The sequence below is a fragment of the Maniola hyperantus genome, chromosome 26 (genome assembly GCF_902806685.2).
Source record: "Maniola hyperantus chromosome 26, iAphHyp1.2, whole genome shotgun sequence".
In the NCBI taxonomy this organism is placed as follows: Eukaryota; Metazoa; Arthropoda; class Insecta; order Lepidoptera; family Nymphalidae; genus Maniola; species Maniola hyperantus.
Window position 1 is genome coordinate 513729 of NC_048561.1, and position 20731 is coordinate 534459.

The following is a 20731-nucleotide window of genomic DNA, read 5'->3' on the forward strand; positions in this document are numbered from 1 at the left end:
TCTATTTACTTATCCTTAGGCCGGCCATACACGGACTGCTCGAGCGGTTAGCCAGTGATCAACATACACGGACCGCTCTAGCAGTCAGAGTCAACAGCTTGAAGCTGCCATCGAGCAGTTAGCTTAACTGCTCGATGGCAGCTTCAAGCAATTTCAATGCAGGTGGGAAGCGTGCGCGACGTGGAATGAGGAGAGCGGTCGACAGCTCGAGCAGTCAGTGTATGCCAGGCGACTGCTTGACCGCCCGAAGCAGTTACAACTGTTTGAGCGGTTCGTGTATGTACGTACGTAGAAGTCTGTAGTTCAATACGCAGTCGCAGCTTGAAGCAGTCCATCCTGACTGCTTCAAGCTGTCCGTGTATGGCTGGTCTTGGATCAAGTCTTCAGAGTGATCATGCTGTTTTCAAATAAAAATGCAGTGTTCTCATGTCAACATTTATTTAATTACCATATCAATATTATAAATTACAATACAATAATTTAGATGTGTCGAGAACTATCATACAAAAGCATTTATCTTTGAAAAATAAAATCTTTATATATACCTAAATCAAAATCGATTCAAATGAAAAAAAATACTAATTAAATTAAAACCTATTTAGGAACTTTGTTAATACATTTTTATGGCATTTAGTCCGATCCGATTAAAAAGAAAGCAGATCCGGCTGAGATCTGTTTGTATACAATGCGCCTCGCCTCGTGTTCAGATAGGTCTACTTGATTTGCGCGCTTACTTTGACTAGGCTAGCTTTTGCCAAAATAGCGATTTTTTTAGAAATGACGGAATTTATTATTTGTTCATCGTAACTTGACACGTAAGAATATGTTGGCACTATTGCAAATTACACAATAATAAGCACTAATAGGGCTGATTCTCTTGTACACAATCTCTAAACTAAACTAAATTAACATTTCTGAATCTAGTGCTCTCCTTTTCCGCAAGCAACATTATAAAAGGGATAGCATTAGATTTAGACGTGTCATTTTAGTAGTTGAGTTTAGAGATTGTGTACAACGGAATTAGCCACAAATGTCTAAGGAATAAAGCAAACAAAGCAATGGTGCCAATATATTCTCACGCGTCAAGTTACGATGAACGGACATTATAAAAATCAATCAGATATCAATAGGAATGCTGTAAAAAATTACATACTATTTGTTTTTTTGTTAAATTCATTTGTTATACTTACTCTTACTTTTTAATAATTCACAAAATTCAAGGAAAGTAGTTCGAATAATATTATAATATTAACATTATTATAATTATGTTACAGTAAATGTCCAGTGCATTGTTGCAAACTGACTAACTGACTGACATATCAACAGTTCACACAGCTGGATTTCACTGACTGATCTATCAACGCACCGCTCAAACTACTGGACGAATCGGGCTGAAATTTGGCATGCAGATAGCTATTATGACGTACATATCCGCTAAGGGGTTTTTGAAAATCCAACCCCTAAGGGGGTAAAATAGGAGTTTCAAGTGTAGTCCACGTGGACGAAGTCGCGGGCACAAGCCAGTGTTACATATTTGCGTTTCGGACATTGAAAGTGACATAATATGCAAAATGCATTGGCATGACTTATAATCTAGGCACAATATAGATATATAATAATACTATTTACATAGTATAGATAGGCTAGATAAGGCGTGCCATACAAAATGACAGTAATTTTATGTGGCGTGCCATACAAAATGACAGTATATTTTTATATGGCACGCCATACAAAATGACAGTAATTTAATGTGGCGTGCCATACAAAATGACAGTAATTTAATGTGGCGTGTCATACAAAATGACAGTAATTTTGTATGGCGTGCCATACAAAATGACTAATTTTTTGTCATGACGCTCACAGCTGCTATCAGCGCCAAAATGGTGAAAACCAAGTTTCAAAACCTCATCGTGAATAAATAGCATATATAAATAGTATTATAACATATCTATGAGATAATAATATTTATAAGTATTTTTAGGATATGCTCATTAAAATGGACTAAATCTTTTCTGGCATAAAATATATAAAATTAAAGAAATTAATACTTCTTGCAAAATACTTATTAAGATATTTCCCGAGATAAAAAGTTTCCTACGAGTATTTCTTTACCATTCATCAAAATTGGTGAAACGGATGGGCCGTGGAAAGTAGCAGACAGATATACATTCGCATTTATAATGTTAGTATGGGTATATTACTACTATATTATATTAAATTCGTCTTACGACAATTTTTGACAAAAATAGCATTTAGTAAATAATGGCGCCGATTATTTTGTCTTTCTCTAAACTAAATTGAGAGTAGGTATCTGCATCTTTTTCTTTTTAATATTGCTAAGAAAGGACAGAACATGAATTTTACATTTAAAGACTCTAAATTTTAGTGCACGCTACAAATTCAAACAGTAGGTTCGCGACTGGCAGCTAAAGTCACGAGGTTTGACAGCTGTTAATTAAATTTAAAACTGTCAAACTGTGTCTGTCCTTTTAAGATTACATTAGTAAGAAGAGGATGCGAATACTCCCAAGATTTAGGTGTGCTCACTGCTCAGAATCAGTACCATTGGCACCGATTCTAAGCACAACCTAATTTTAGAGTATTCGCACCCTCTTCTTACTATTGTAATATGAAAAGGACAGAAGCAGTTTGACATTTCTAAATTTAATTTTTAGATGGTAAACCCGTGATTTTAGCACGCACTCGCGGACCTACTGTTTAAATTTGTATTGTGCACTAAAATTTAGAGTCTTTAAATGTGAAAGTCATGTTCCGTTCCTTTTTTAGCATTAGTAAAAAGAAAAGGATGCAGATACTCTAAATTTAGTTTAGAGAGAGACTGGAGAATCGGGGCCAATATCCGCCAAAGTTTTTAGCATGGCTACAAAACACGCACGTGATTAATTTTATCATTTTGGTACAGAACCCTAAATATAGTCATATCATATGACTTTAAAAATAATGGAACGCTCCAGAACTATAAAATAATTATCATAACAAATTCATTCATAATAAATAAACGTTTATTCGCTGGAATGTGTAAATGCAAAAATTAAAGTAATCTTAAAATATTAAATATAATATAGTCAGAACATTTTATTAAATCAACAAAACTTGTTATGTTTCTAAATAATTTTAAATACGTATCAAAAATTACGAAAAAGAGCTGCATTGTAATATGGGCCTTTGAAAGTAGTTTCAATAACTGCAAAGTGTCGCTACTAGATGGCATTAACAGTCGCTTCAGTACTGAGTGAACATACATATCACAAAGTTCGTTCCTGGCAGCAAGCGATCAGTGGCTTAGCGGTCAGAGGAGACGCGGGTTCGAATCCTGCCGGTCCGCAACTTTTGATATGTATTTAAAATTATTTAGAAATTTCCTTCAAGTGTAGGTAAAAAATCTTAAAAATTATAAATTTTGTCATGTTTCATTTGTGATTCATTTGAATCTAATCTTCATGTAATCATAACTTATAAAGAAATATTAAAACTATAACAAGATAGAATATAAAACGGAACTTAGAATATGAATGTTTAACTTAAAACATGTTTTGTGCAATGGAACGGCTCAGAACGCGAAGGAACTAGTCAGAACGCGATGGAAAGAGTCAGAACACGATGGAACGGTACGGGCTTCATCCAAGATGTGGAGCCATTTGAATATTTTTATTTGGAAATTTAGTTAAACTTCCATTAAAGTTGAGAATGCTTTAAAATAAGTCAAGTTGTGCTCTTTTTTATAGTTTTCATACTTGTTAATAACTGTTAACTCATTAAAAACGCTCTTAATACAATAAATGTAACAAAATTATCAAAAATTAATTAGTTAAAAGTACATAATTTTCTTATTATTAACACAATAATTGATACTTAAGAAAAGCCATCAAACAAGTGGGAATGCATTGGGACGATACAAAACGCGTGTCTTATATTATTGGGTATGTGCCTGTGTCAAAAATTATATTTCTCAGTGATTATTATCAAAATATGTAAAATCTTGTAAAATCAAAATAGAGTTCAAATTTGCAAAGCAAAGGATGTAAAGAAATAGGAATGATCCCTTTATTCATTCAAAACATTCAGTCACAGTTTTCTATTAGAAAAACAGGTTTGAACCTTTTCCTTCAAGCGTTGTTAAGATTTTTCAAAATGTGCTTAAACGTAACAATAAGTACTTCTTAACTTAATAAATACGTCAACACGATTAAAAATGCCAGAAAGCCATCAAAAACGATTCAGAACGCCATGGAACGAGTCAGAACGTGATGGAGCGGTTCAGAACGCGCGTCTAGAATGGAGCAGCCTCATCCAGGGTGTGGAGCCAGTTGAATATCATCATGTTTCTCTCGTATTTGGAGAGCGGTCGTCCCCTCTCGCGTTCGAGATCTGCTGCCGTGAGAGCTAATTGAGCTGCTTCTAGAAGCAAAAAGAAATTGACACTTGAAAGGTGACTAACTGACTGATCTATCAACGCACTACTAAAACTACTGCACGGATCGGGCTGAGCCATGCAGATAGCTATTATGACGTAGGCATCTGCTAAACTTCAACCCCTAAGGGGGTGAAATAGGGGTTTGAAGTTTGTGTAGTCCACGCGGACGAAGTCGCGGGAATAAGCTAGTTTTAGTGTAAAATGTATTTTATATCATCACGGTAAATATCTCTAATTTCGAACTTGCGCAGTGAGTGATTTATCGATTTACTTGGTGGTAATTGATATAGAATAGTACAGTAGGCGGCAAGAAATAGTGTACATCGACTTTTAGAATGAGATTTCGGCTTTGTAGAGCGTTGTCTCTGTCACTCATACATATGTGACGTTGTCGGTCTCGACCGAGTAAATTATATTAGTGTAGATATACCTGGGTGCACAAACTTGGTGTTGGTCTTGGTGACAGTGGGCACGGCCAGCGTGGTGGGTCCCGGGTCTGTGTTGTCCACCGCGGCCGATGCTACCGCCTGCCGAAACAGATCCATACTAATATAAATGCGAAAGTGTGTCTGTCTGTCTGTCTGCTAGCCTTTCACGGGCCATCCGTTCAACCGATTTTGACGAAATTTGGTACAGATATAGCTTGCATCCCGGGGAAGGACAGAGGCTACTTTTTATCCCGAAAAATCAAAGAGAGTCGCGGGCATCATCTAGTACAAAATAAATCTAATAAAAATATTTTTATTCATATAAACTTTTAAAAGTACTTTTGAATCGTCAAATGCATCTACTATTGATTCGAAATGCCTTTCCTATCGAGAAGAACCAGCAAGAAACTCGGCGGTTGCTCTTTTCTAAGATTTGATTTAGACTCTAGTGGCCTATTTATTTACCCCCCTAAATATTTATTTTAATACTAGATGATGCCCGCGACTTCGTCCGCGTGGATTTAGGTTTTTAAAAATCCCGTGGAAACTCTTTGATTTTCTGAAATAAAAAGTATGTCTATAAGTAAGTCTATGTCGTTCCCCGGGATGCAAGCTATCTCTGTACCAAATTTCATCAAAATCGGTTATACGGATGGGCCGTGAAAAGCTAGCAGACAGACAGACACACTTTCGCATTAATAATATTAGTATGGATAATTTTTAAAAAATTAGAGATCCCTACGAAAATTGTAATGAGCTACCCATGCGAAGCCGTAGAGGGTCGCTAGTCTAAATCTAAATATATAAAAGGAAAAGGTGACTGACTGACTTCACTGACTGACTGAATGATCTATCAACGCACAGCTCAAACTACTGGGCGGATCGGGCTGAAATTTTGCATGCAGATAGCTATTATGACATAGGCATCCGCTAAGAAAGGATTTTTGAAAATTCAACCCCTAAGGGGGTGAAATAGGGGTTTGAAACTTGTGTAGTCCACGCGGACGAAGTCGCGAGCATAAGCTAGTTTAATGATAAACCGTACTTTAGAACTGTAGGGCGATTGTCTAAAACCTGCATCAATCATTATTACAATCTCAATTGTTCTGATTGGCTGAATTTGTGCGATTCTTCTTGTAACAATGCATTGTAGCCAATAGTGAGCGAGCATTAACCAATCAGAGATGATTGCGATCGTGACATTGTAGCTGTCAAACAACCGCGGTAGAGCCACTGTTGACATGACAGTTGACTCAGAGCAAGTATGGCGATATGTTTATAGTATACGTACCTCAAGTTTGTCAAGATTGAACTCTGATTGTGACATCCTCTCCAGCGCGCGGTAGGTGGTCAGCAGGCGACGCTTGATGTAGTTCTGACGCACCTGCCGACAAGTGGTCACCGTCACTCTACATTATCAACTATTTTAACACAATTCGCTTTCTTGTCTCGTCTTGTTTGTTTGTTCGATACAAATTTTGTAATAGATTTTAAATCTGGTCTGGTGGGAGGCTTCGGCTGTGGCTAGTGCGGTGCCGCCCAGCGGCACTTGATTAGTTTTATTTTGATGAGCTTACCTTCTTGTTATCGCTGGGCAGAGGTCGCTGCGGGGGTTGTGCGGGGTGCGACCTCTGAGGGGAGGGCAGTTGCGAGCCTCCTACTGCGGACAACACATCGTATTATCATATGAAAGAGCTTCAACTGTACATTCTTAAACAGATTTTTATTTATTTTTACGCACTAGCTTATGCTCGCGACATCGTCCGCGTGGACTACAAAATTTCAAAACCCTATTTCACCCCCTTAGGAGTTGAATTTTCAAAAATCCTTTCTTAGCGGATGCCTACGTCATAATAGCTATCTGCATGCCAAATTTCAGCCCGATCCGTCCAGTAGTTTGAGCTGTGCGTTGATAGATCAGTCAGTCAGTCAGTCAGTCAGTCAGTCACCTTTTCCTTTTATATATTTAGATAATAGTTTTTGATGATGCATATTTTTAGGTGACCGATCAATTGACAAAAAACAAATGACAAAGTTTCATTTCCCAAACAAATTTTGGCAAAATTATGAATCGTTTTATGATCGTTATAAAACTTATGTTTCTACAAATAATTCACTTGATAAAACAAATTGCCAGACAAATTGTTATTTCATAAAATATCATTTGACAAACAATTGATTTCTTTAATCGTGTTAATTAGTAAAACAACATATCGCACTTTTTTTTGATAAAATGAATTGTTTGATAAAATGAACTGTTTGATAAATACTTTAAGAATTCACCAAATATTTTATATGTCGACCGGGCCGACGGAAGAGACCGCTTACTATAATAGGGGGTCTCTTTTCTTCCCCCCGCTCCCACCATCAAGAGCGAGCGAAGCGAGCTCGGGACTTGGGGCACTCCGACTCGGAACGGTTAGGTTAGAAGGGGATGGCGGGGTCTGTAAGACCCCGCCATCCCCTTCGTGGGTTATTTCTTTTTTTACGACCCAGAAAAAAGGAGCCCCGCGAAGCGGGGCTCCGTCGACGGGCCTTGGTCGACGAGAAGAGACCACCACCACTATGGTGGGGGGTCTCTTTCCTCCCTCCCGCTCCCACCATCGAGAGCGAGCGAAGCGAGCTCGGGACTTGAGGCACTCCGACTCGGAACGGTTAGGTTAGAAGGGGATGGCGGGGTCTTACAGACCCCGCCATCCCCTTCGTGGGTTATTTCTTTTTTTACGACCCAGAAAAAAGGAGCCCCGCGAAGCGGGGCTCCGTCGACGGGCCCCAGTCGACGAGAAGAGACCACCACTATGGTGGGGGTCTCTTTCCTCCCCCCGCTCCCACCATCAAGAGCGAGCGAAGCGAGCTCGGGACTTGGGGCACTCCGACTCGGAACAGTTAGGTTTTTTACCACCTAGAAGAAAGGAGCCCCAAATTATTTGGTGAAATAATAATTTTTTAAATGATATTTTAACATTCAGCAAATTTGCAAAGTAAAACATTTGTGAATAGAATATTTGTCAAATGATCTTTTGTAAAATGATATGTTTGCGGTACACGATGTTTGTGATTTGATTAGTTTTTCAAAAGTTTTTGGTGAACTGATAATTTGTCATACGTTTTTTGTCATTCATTAGTGAACCATATTTTTATCATGCAAAATGTCAAAAAAATACCCGAGTACGGAACCCTCAGTGCGCGAGTTCGACTCATACTTGACCGGCTTTTTTCACTACAACACTCTTAAATGTAAAGTTATCCACTTATTCTAAAAATTAATAAATTAATTCAGGAAACATATTGTACAGCATGCGACAGGTCGAGATGACAATCGGGGTGGGGACGCCCCGCACACCCGCACAGCCCCCTCGCTAACCCGGTGCGGGATAGCACGGGTGACGTGCGAGTGTGCGCGGCGTCCCCCCGCCTGTCGTAAGCGGGGCATTGACCCGAGTTTTGCACTTTATAAATAAATAAATAAATAAATAATCTTTATTTCCTCAGACATCAAAGGCCCACAATATTATGTTAGTAACCATCTTAACCTATGTTAGTAACTATATTATAATATAATGTATGTTAGTAAGAAACTTATTCTATGTTAGTTTTAAAAGATACTAAATCACTACAAAATGAGGCAAATGGTTATTGGTATTGGATTGTGTTTAGATAGTATAACAATAACGCTAAGTTTTTGCTAGCGTTCTGGTTGGTTCACTAATGATTAACAAAAAACGTATAACAAATTATCAGTTCACCAAAAACTTTTGAAAAACTAATCAGATCACAAACGTCGTATACCGCAAACATATCATTTTACAAAACATCATTTGACAAATATTCTATTCACAAATGTTTTACTTTGCAAATTTGCTGAATGTTAAAATATCATTTAAAAATTTATTATTTCACCAAATAATTTGTTTTTCAAATTCGCAATTTTACAAAATAATAGATGATAAATTTATTATTTGATAAAATAACTAATTAACAAAAAACACACAAAATGTCTGTTTTGCATACATATGCAAAGCCCTATGCAACACAGACATACTATTATGTGGGTATATTAAAACGTTATTTTAATATACCCCATGATAGAAGGGGATGGCGGGGTCTTACAGATCCCCTTCTAACCTAACCGTTCCGAGTCGGAGTGCCCCAAGTCCCGAGCTCGCTTCGCTCGCTCTTGATGGTGGGAGCGGGGGGGGGGGAGGAAAGAGACCCCCCCATTACAGTGAGCGGTCTCTTCCGTCGGCCCGGTCGACATATAAATGATTTGGTAAATTCTTAAAGTATTTATCAAACAATTCATTTTATCAAAAAAAAAAGTGCGATATGTTGTTTTACTAATTAACACGATTAAGAAATCAATTGTTTGTCAAATGATATTTTATGAAATAACAATTTGTCTGGTAATTTGTTTTGTCAAGTGAATTATTTGTAGAAACATAACTTTTATAACGATCATAAAATGATTTATAATTTTGCCAGAATTTGTTTGGGGAATGAAACTTTGTTATTTGTTTTTTGTCAATTGATCGGTCACCGTTCTTGGTTACACCTTGTATAATACCGAATTATATTCAAAGTTTTCCTTAAATTTTGAGGAAAATTTAGAATATAACTCGATATTATATAAAGCTAAGCATTTGGTTTCAGTAACCATTTGTGATTAGAAATCTAGGCATACAGATACCTTTTCGACAACAATTCAATTAATTTATTATTATAGAACTCATAAAATCTCTCAATTTCTCTGTGTGTTTGTTTGTGCGCGCATCACTCAGAAATCTGTGGTTCTGTGGTTCACTACAAGTTCAATCCAAATTCCGCGCGAATGAAACTGCAAGCAAAACTGTAGATATATAATATATTGCAAGAGAAGGAAGACAAGATGTTGAAATTTCTGCTGATATTAATAATAGTGGGCGCTGACAACTGTACACCATGCCGTGTTCAAAACGGTACCACCACAGAAATTACAAATATTGACAAAATTGATTTGCTAAGCAAAGCAACAACTTCGAATTACGAAAACAAAATCCTTAATGATGAAATTGCAAAAGTAAATAATCATAATGAAAGTGAATCCAAAGCAATCGGAGTTGTATTTGATGAAATCGCAAAAGTTAATAATCACAATGAAAGTGAATCCAAAGCAATCGGAGTTATATTTGATGAAATCGCAAAAGTTAATAATCACAATGAAAGTGAATCCAAAGCAATCGGAGTTATATTTGATGAAATCGCAAAAGTTAATAATCACAATGAAAGTGAATCCAAAGCAATCGGAGTTATATTTGATGGAATCGCAAAAGTTAACAGTAGCATAAGTGAAATAATAAAAGCAGATGAAAATGATAAAACTCTTTCAAAAGAAGCTTTGATAACTGTAAGGGTGGTAAATTGGGCGGAATAGAAATATACCCGGATACGGAATAATCTACCACCTTACAAAGATTAGAGAAAAAAAAATAATTTTACTTACTTGATCTATCTACCTAGTAAAGAATAGAAGCTAGCCGTCGACTCCCTTGTAATGTATATGAGGTGTTATAAATGAAATTTGCTAGATGTTAGGCAAAATTGTTTTTTAATGTAACTTTTACCGGGGTCGCTTAATACATAGTGATGGCTAATAATGCTTAGTTATTCTAGCTTAATGCCAAGACTTAATTTAGATACATTAGAATGCCTTAGGTAGATAGTACATAAAATCTATGTTTTAAATTTAAGATGCCATTGGCATGGAATAGACAATGACACAGTAAAATTCATAAAATTGTTTCAAAATAAAAGCTCAGTAGTAAAGACAGGGTTCTTACTGTACACATACACTAAGAAGGTTCACTAAACTGTTCCAGGATACAAACATTTGCTTACTTGTAGGTGCGAAGACTGCAATGTAGCTGGACGGCATCGGCCAAGATCCAAAACTCAATTTAACTTGATTCTTCACAACCGAAATGTTTCCTTACAAAGATTTTCACCAAGTCTTATCCATAGAAATTAAGTTGCCAACGTGAATGTGCAAAAGAAATAAATACGGAAAACGAAAGCAAAAAAAAACGGAAAACCGAAAACTAAAAACGGAAACGCAAACGGAAAACGGAAACGCAAACGGAAACGCAAACGGAAACGCAAACGGAAACCCTGTAACAAAGAAAAAACAAGATTATAATTTGTGCTGTGTGAAAATTTCGACACGTGGAATTTTCCCGATCAAACACAACTCACCTATTGAACTCCTGGCCACCAATGGTTTTCAGGAGTCCACCCACAACCCATTATCCTCATTTATTTGGGAAGGTAAAAATAACTGGAACATAATTGATGAAACATTGAAATACGTTAGGATGACTAAATTTATAACTATTGTATTTTCCCAGGCGAAGCCATGGGCGAAAAGGAGTGAGATTTTCCTGGAACGAAAAAATTCGTCTTCACATGTTGACTCCAGAAAAATTCTCAATCTCACCAATCGGTGCTGCCAGACGCAACCCGAGTGTGGCCGCTCTCATTTAGTTTGATCATGAAGCCAATTCATTTTTGAATATTTGCGGAACCTAAGGATATATTATAAGAACCGTTTTGTTAATGACTTAACAATAAACAAATGATATTATGGTTTTATTTAATTATTTTGTTTTATTTTTACGACAATTGACAACGAAGCAAACGCCATCTATTGTGGCTCGAATGAACTCTGAACATCGACCCACGCGTAGTTCTGCACCTTGATGCTAGGTGGCACCAACATACTTTGAACAAAATTGATTTTTATTAAAAGCGAAACGCTAGTTAGTAGTTCAAAATTTACAACGTCACAATACTTCCCCTCCTACGAAAAGGTTCAACAGGTTGAACCACGCTGCCCTCAGCGTCATCCAACAACTACTAACAATTTGCCTGAAACAAACAAACAAAAAAAACACAGAAGTTACGCGTGAACGCACATCTACTACTAACAAGGAAAATTGTCTAACAAAATAAATAGACTGAAAACAGTGTAAGGTTTTATACATTATACTTAACTACACAACCCTAACTTCTAAAAAGAATATATACAAAAAAACTTCATGGTGTCTAAGACACTTGAGTGGAAACATCTTGGCATCATTCTTCAGCTGACTGATAGAATGCGTCTAGGCCTACGGTGGTTCACTCTTTTAAACTACCATCTTAATATTTGTTACTCAACAAATACGGAAAAACTGGTTGTGAACGGGTCCATCTGATATGGCAACCGTTCTCTATCCCATTCGGAAAAATAAAACCGAATCAAAATCGGAATATGAGAAAAAAAACGAAATAACTCTCCTAGAAAATAGATCTCGGAACAGAATCGGAAAAAATAACAGAAATGATCCATTATCTAGAAGGAAAACGAAAACAAAACACAAAACCCCCCCCTTTTCGTTATCCCCAAAGTACGATATTTGCATTTTTACTTTCTCTACCGGTTGGTCTACCACAAGCATTCCAATCATCACATATTCATCCCTACATACATCCACTACATTCATCCTCAACTGAACCATGGTAATGTAACTGTTAATTCAGAACATCACTACACTCATACAAATTCCTAATTGAATATTGATAACTTAAATATTCAAACAGTTTAGACCAAACTAAGTAATGGCAAATATCTACTTCTTAATATCCTTAATATGCCAAGTGCCTATTGGGTGGTTGTCAGCTACTCTAACTAGTTCGTAAACCAAAGGTGACAAAACCTTGACAACCCTGCACTTTTCATACTTAGGTGCCAGCTTAGCTGCGAAAAAATTTGTAGCGTCGCTTTGTGGATAGGTCTTTTTCCACACTATGTCCCCAACAGAATAGCTTGCAGACCTACGCCTTAAGTTGTAATGCGTTGCATACTCTGCATGAGCCTGAAACAAATTTCTCCTAACCTGACCAAATATGTCCTCCAAAGTTCCAAACTTTCCTGCGTATTCCTCCCTTGGAATTCCGGCCTCGTACTCCTTATCCGTGTCCTTATAGAAGGAACCATTTAAAACCGGTTCTCTAGCGTGGACAAGGAAGAACGGGGAGAATCCAGTGGATTCATTAACCGCACTGTTTATGGCGAACTGGACCTTGTACAGGTTTTCGTCCCAGGACCTGTGGTTATCTTTCACAAAAGCGGCTACAGCAGTCATAACAACCTTATTGTACCTCTCAACAAGGTTAACTTGCGGAGTGTACAGTGGTGTGTAGTGTAATTTCGGAATATTATAACGCTTAATGAGATTACGGAATTCAGATCCTGTAAATTGGGACCCATTGTCCACAATCACAGTCTCTGGAACACTATGGTTCAAAAATACAAAATTCTCTAGCGCTTTAACAACAGCGGCACCTGTGGCACGCCGTAACGGAAACAACATTGTATATTTCGAAAAACAACACGTCACCACAAAAAGAAATGTAAATCCTGATTTAGACCTAGGCAAAGGTCCGACTAAATCAGCCGAAATGACCTGAAAAGGTCTCTCGCAGACTTTAGGCTTCCCTAGCAGACCTGGAGTGGCTGATGTCGTGTGTTTATACGCAGAGCAAGTATCACAATTCTTAACGTACTCAACCACGTCCTTATACATACCACGCCAAAAATATCTGAGGGATAATCTGCGATGAGTTTTGAACACACCAAAATGACCTGCAGTTGCATCTGCATGGTTTTGTTGCATAATTCTAAGGATGTCGTTCTTGTGGACTACCTCTTTCCAGTCGAACTCACTGAGAAGCTGGTATTTACATTTACTGTAACGATATAGTTTATCGTTCAAAATACAAAAATTCGGAAAATTTGCTGGATTGATTTTACAGCCATTAAATGTTTTGTCATACCAGTCATCTACCAAAACTTGTTGACTAGAGTTATCCTTACGATCACCAACTACATCTACGTGTATGAGTCTCGACAAGGTATCCGGAACTACATTATCACAACCCTTCCTATGTTCGATAACAAAATTATACTGTGATAATCTACAACCCCATCTGGCGAGTCGTCCTGAGGGATTTTCTAAATTTAAGAACCACTTTAGGGATGCATGGTCTGTGATAATTGTGACTGGCTTGGAACCAAAATAAGCCTGAAATTTCTCCACTGCAAAAATCACAGCTAGAGCCTCGCGTTCCGTCGCGCTGTAATTCCTTTCGTTTTTATTTAGGCTCCTACTGACATACGCAATGGGATGATCGCAACCATCGGTTTCTTGCGTCAGCATACCGCCAACACCATATGCAGAAGCATCACAATGTATTTTGAATGGTTTTTCAAAATTCGGTACCGCAAGAACAGGTGCGGTTACCAACGCATTCTTCAATGTATTAAATGCTACCTCTGCCTGTTCGCTCCACTCAAATTTAGGTGCGTTCTTTCCTTTACTCGTTAGTCTATTGAGTGGTGCAGCGATGGTTGAAAAATTCCTAATAAAGCGCCTGTACCAAGAACAAGTGCCTAGGAAAATCTTTACCTCCTGTGCAGTTTTTGGGGTCGGAAAGTTCAAAACTGCGGCAACTTTTCCAGGATCTGTGCGTAAACCAAATTCATCCACTATATACCCTAAATATTTCAAAGAGTTTCTAAAAAAATTACATTTATCAAAATTTATGGATAGTTGAGCCATTTTTAGTTTATCCAGAACTCTGTTTAATAAAATTAAATGGGTTTCAAAATCAGCAGAACAAATAACAATATCATCTATATAACAAAATACTATTCCATTTTCAATATCACTACAAAAATTTTGATTAAATAACTGGTCCATTAACCTCTGCTGTCGTGCTGGTGCACCGCATAGGCCAAACGGCATGACTTTAAATTTGAATAACCCTCTACCAGGAACTGTAAAACTGGTTTTTTCCTGAGAGTCGTCAGCTAACGGAATTTGCCAGAAACTTGAACTTAAATCAATCGATGATAAAAACCTTGCCTCTTTCAAGCTATCTAGAATTTGTGGAATGTACGGTATTGAGTATGAATCCCCCTTTGTCACTGAATTTAATTTCCTGCAATCTAGGCAAAATCTCCAGTCTCCATTTGCCTTTTTCACTAAAATTGCTGGGTTATTCCAAGGGCTTTCACTCGGAGTAACTACGTCCATTTCCAGCATCCTATCTAACTCTTTACTTAAAGCTTCCTTCTTTTCGGGAGAAAGTGGATATTGTTTTATTTTTATTGGCAAGGCATCACCGGTGTCAATAACATGTTCAATTAATTTTGTTCTACCCAATCCAATTTTCGTTGAAGAAATATCTAAAAATTTATTTACTACAGACTGGGCTAATTCTTTCTGTTGAGATGATAAGTTTTCAAAAGAAGTGATGGTATGAATTTGTTCATTATCAATCGCACAAATATTGTAAAATTGAGAAGGTGCCTTAATTAATTCTAAATTATCAAAAATGCCAGGGGCTAACTGAAATGTTTTCCAAAAGTCACAGCCAAAAATAACATCCGCTATTATAGAGGGTACTACAAAAAATTTTATTATGTGAGTTACGGAATTATAAGTAATCGGAATAAACATATAACCCATGCAATCAAGTTTGTCTCCATTTGCCACTGAAAATGTGGTATCAATACTGCTATGCAGTTTATAACCGAATCTCAAAAAAACCTTGTGCGCCTGGTTACCCAAAATTGACGCGCAAGCACCGGAATCTAGTAAACCTGTAATCTCAAAACCGTCAACAAAAACCTTTAAATGTGGCCTAAAGTCTCGTTTATCCACTGAATACAGAACTGTGTCAGGTAAAAGGGATGTTTTGTTGTTAATGACCAAGTTATTTACTTGTGTCTCTGCACAGTTCTTACTAATTAGTTTTTTGAATTTTTGTCCGGAGCGGGTTTACTAATCGCCTTTTTACTACAACTTGGACATGTCTTTACTGTAAAGTTCTGACGTCCACACGAAAAACATCTAATAAATTTCGGAACTGTCCTGCAAAATTTAAAGGAATGGTTACCCTTGCCGCACTTGTAACATAGTTGTTTATTTGTTTTCGAAAAATCAGTGCCTTTACTTGTATCAACCTTAGGTGCAGGTGTGACTGAAAGTGTGTTTATCTGTTTTGTCACTTGTTTGTAAGCAAACTCTGAACTTAAAGTTGCCTTACTGTTAGTAGGCTCAGAAAATAAGGCGGAACGCTGCCTCGCAGCCTCTAGTTTGCGACACTTTTCCTTCAACATTGCGACAGACTTAATGTCAACAAGAGCTAATTGTTCTGAGTAAAAAGGGCGAATATTATGTAATAAAATTTGTAACTTTTGTTCTTCGGAAAGTGGTGTTGACAACCTTGAAAACATGCAAAACATTACAGCGAAATAGATAGACACAGGTTCTTCAGAGCCTTGTGTTCTTGCTCGAATTTCACCTAGCAACCTGTAGTCATAATCTACTGCATCAAATTCCTCTAAAAATAAAGTTCTCAATTCTGACCAAGACGAAACTTGACATTTGTTGCCTCTGTACCATAACAATGCTCGGCCTGTAAAAAGATGAAATGCAGAAACAAATAATTTTCCATCTGAAACGCCATAAGATCTTTTATATTCCTCAACGCGTTCGATGAAACTGCGCGGATCACCCTGTCCGTTGAAATTTAACTTCCACTTGGCAACATTTTTATCACCAGTGCAGTCAACGGCGGTACTCTCGGAATCCAGTGATTCGTCGTGAGACGACTCATTGTCAGCATCTAATCTGGAAATCAAACTCTGCAACTTTGTATGTAATTCACTCTTCCTACTTATTAAGCTGAGTTCGGAACACTGTATTCTCAAAATTCTAAAGTACAAATGTGAAGCTAAAGCTTTAGACCTACAGAGGGCATGTCTATCTTTAGTGTCAGAACACTTTTTTAATAAATCTTCTAAGTCTTGAAGTTTTTTAGTAATAACCCCTAACTCACTTTCAGAAGAGAAATCTGTCTCTAAAATTGATTCAGAAGGAATTTCCTGAATTAATTGTTTTAACTGTTTCTTTAAACCTAGCACTGTAGGTGCTGGAGTTTCGGAACGAATGGATACCTCATAACACAATTCGTCCTTCAAAAGTGAATGAAACTGGGCAAAAGTCTGTTCCATTGTGTTAAGTCAAAACACATTTAACAAAATATCGAGCTTGTGTAACTGTCTATGTTTAGCCTTATACAAATTGGTTAAACACAAACACAAAAGAAGTTATTTAAACTATTAAATATACACAAGCAAAATACACAACAAAAACAATATTCTTAAGTCTATCCTAACCTATTTTATCAATTATGTTCCTATTCCAAAATATTGTTAATAATACAAGCACATATTATTACTATAGTAAACAAAATATAATAAAATAAAACTTCCCAAAATTGAATAAATGATTGTAAGGTGCAGTATCACCTTTATGAGTACACAGTGTGTTACAACCTTTACAATTACAAAAGTAAACAGGCAACAAAGTTGCAATGAACTCTGAATAGCATATTATCTTTAAAAAAAACAAAGAGATTGTGCAATGGTTTGATGACTGTTACTTTACACTTTTAACACATAACCTAAAATACAACAAAATCTGTTTCTAAATGTCACTTTAAACTACCAGCATTCAATTAAACTTAACATGTTTTGTGTGTGAAGTAGCTTTTATCATAACCTTAACACAGCTCTAAACAAAATTTCAACAAAAATAATGAAGTATCAAGTCACTGAAAAAAAAAATTGTTCATAACTTCATACTTGAACTTAATGTAATCTCTGAATATAGTTTATATATTTAGTTTCACAAGTTGTAACTCTTAGTATTTATAAATGTATGTGTGTAACTAGTTAACGGCACATAGCGTTTCAAAACTTTAATTATACTAAGTTACCGGAATTTTCAAACATAAGATGTACTTACTATTGAAAGCAATACCCAACAACAACTCAGTTAAGCAATGTTTATTACTAAACTGAAGGCAAACATTCACTTATACACCTCCAAGGTAAGTCGATAACATAATTAAACGGCATAAGCACCATTTATAAAGTGTTGATTAAGTAAGAAAGAAATCCAAGGGTCCAGGGTTCATGCCCCACGTTGGGCGCCATTTGTAAGGGTGGTAAATTGGGCGGAATAGAAATATACCCGGATACGGAATAATCTACCACCTTACAAAGATTAGAGAAAAAAAAAATAATTTTACTTACTTGATCTATCTACCTAGTAAAGAATAGAAGCTAGCCGTCGACTCCCTTGTAATGTATATGAGGTGTTATAAATGAAATTTGCTAGATGTTAGGCAAAATTGTTTTTTAATGTAACTTTTACCGGGGTCGCTTAATACATAGTGATGGCTAATAATGCTTAGTTATTCTAGCTTAATGCCAAGACTTAATTTAGATACATTAGAATGCCTTAGGTAGATAGTACATAAAATCTATGTTTTAAATTTAAGATGCCATTGGCATGGAATAGACAATGACACAGTAAAATTCATAAAATTGTTTCAAAATAAAAGCTCAGTAGTAAAGACAGGGTTCTTACTGTACACATACACTAAGAAGGTTCACTAAACTGTTCCAGGATACAAACATTTGCTTACTTGTAGGTGCGAAGACTGCAATGTAGCTGGACGGCATCGGCCAAGATCCAAAACTCAATTTAACTTGATTCTTCACAACCGAAATGTTTCCTTACAAAGATTTTCACCAAGTCTTATCCATAGAAATTAAGTTGCCAACGTGAATGTGCAAAAGAAATAAATACGGAAAACGAAAGCAAAAAAAAACGGAAAACCGAAAACTAAAAACGGAAACGCAAACGGAAAACGGAAACGCAAACGGAAACGCAAACGGAAACGCAAACGGAAACCCTGTAACAAAGAAAAAACAAGATTATAATTTGTGCTGTGTGAAAATTTCGACACGTGGAATTTTCCCGATCAAACACAACTCACCTATTGAACTCCTGGCCACCAATGGTTTTCAGGAGTCCACCCACAACCCATTATCCTCATTTATTTGGGAAGGTAAAAATAACTGGAACATAATTGATGAAACATTGAAATACGTTAGGATGACTAAATTTATAACTATTGTATTTTCCCAGGCGAAGCCATGGGCGAAAAGGAGTGAGATTTTCCTGGAACGAAAAAATTCGTCTTCACATGTTGACTCCAGAAAAATTCTCAATCTCACCAATCGGTGCTGCCAGACGCAACCCGAGTGTGGCCGCTCTCATTTAGTTTGATCATGAAGCCAATTCATTTTTGAATATTTGCGGAACCTAAGGATATATTATAAGAACCGTTTTGTTAATGACTTAACAATAAACAAATGATATTATGGTTTTATTTAATTATTTTGTTTTATTTTTACGACAATTGACAACGAAGCAAACGCCATCTATTGTGGCTCGAATGAACTCTGAACATCGACCCACGCGTAGTTCTGCACCTTGATGCTAGGTGGCACCAACATACTTTGAACAAAATTGATTTTTATTAAAAGCGAAACGCTAGTTAGTAGTTCAAAATTTACAACGTCACATAACGAAAGATGTCAAAGAATATAACAAAAGTATGGCAGTTGAAAAATTACATAATAACGAAACTGAAAATAACAGAAGTGATGATGACATAATGAATAGTTTATTTAATGATTATAAGCCAACATATAATGACTCCATATCCAACGACACGGCATTGCCTCCCGTGCTCAGGCCAAAGCCAAATGTTGGAGATGTTCTTGTTGCAAGATATAAATGTCCAAAGGATTATAATTGGTATTCTAAAAATCAAACATGTATTATTTGTCCTACAAGTGAAGGATGGGTAGTTAGATTTAATATGTGCTTGAAGAAAAAAAATCATTAACAATATACATATTATTGTGGTAGCACGGAGTATGAATGAAACGGCTGCTCACATATTTACAAGATATAATCCAGGATAAACACAATTAATATAATGTCCTACATCGCTGACCACAACACAACCTCCTGAACCCGACGCGAGGTTCATACGTGCATGCCTTGTGAGTGCATATCCAAGGCGCCCTGAGGAGGGATCCAGGTTTTATAAGGACATTATTTCCTCTGTGCTGAAAAACAATTTCTAACAATAATATTTGTGACATTGCATTTTGTTTTGTGAAAATTATTTTTGAGTGACGTATTTTTGTAATTTTCAAATTCAGTGAAAAAGAACATTAACATTCCATGAACAATATAGACAATAAGTGACGTCTCATCATCTCATTTTAAAAAGGGAATTTTTATAGACATTTTACTTTTTTAGAACAATTTTATTTAGTTATATTGTCATGTCATAATTGCCATTGTATTTTGTAAAATTTTCCTGTCATAACAATTTAAATTTCAGCAATTTATAAAGAAACAGTATTACACGTATGAAGAGGACTAATCTCTCCGTTCCATTCACAACAGACCCCTACGAGAATATGTGGTAGCACGGAGTATGAATGAAACGGCTGCTCACATATTTACAAGATATAATCCAGGATAAACACAATTAATATAACAGACGAAATCAAGAAAACTGGAGTTCGGTGCTCGACAGTGATGTGTCGGTCTTGGTATCTGAGGAGCGAATGTGGCCCCTGGATTTCGCCCAGGGCCGCAGGATTTTCGAATCGCTCCGTATTCAAATTTCCGTTCTAAGTGGCAGCTGCGATGTGAAATGTCTTCTTTACAGCTGCCAGTCTTAGAAGAGGCCGCATGCCTCTACATCATAATGTATATTGTTGTATGTGTATATTATACAGGGTGTAACCAGAACGGTAGGAAAAATTAAGACAGGTGATAGTACTGATGATTACTGATATGATACCACAAAAAAAACGCGAAAAAAATATAAAAAAATATCCTATATT

At 36.6% G+C, this 20731-nt stretch overlaps 1 protein-coding gene across 1 annotated transcript in view; it reads right to left on the minus strand.

Annotated features, from left to right (window-relative positions):
* Positions 1-3046: 3046 nt before the first annotated feature.
* The window catches only part of LOC117994048 (uncharacterized), a 28912-nt gene continuing 11227 nt past the window's right edge, over positions 3047-20731 (minus strand). The window contains exons 9-12 of the mRNA XM_069507824.1: positions 6441-6523; positions 6155-6247; positions 4866-4962; positions 3047-4419 (exon numbers count right to left, since the gene is read on the minus strand). Coding sequence (XP_069363925.1) covers positions 4292-4419; positions 4866-4962; positions 6155-6247; positions 6441-6523 — 401 coding nt within the window. The 3' untranslated portion in view covers positions 3047-4291. The remainder of the gene's footprint in view (positions 4420-4865; positions 4963-6154; positions 6248-6440; positions 6524-20731) is intronic.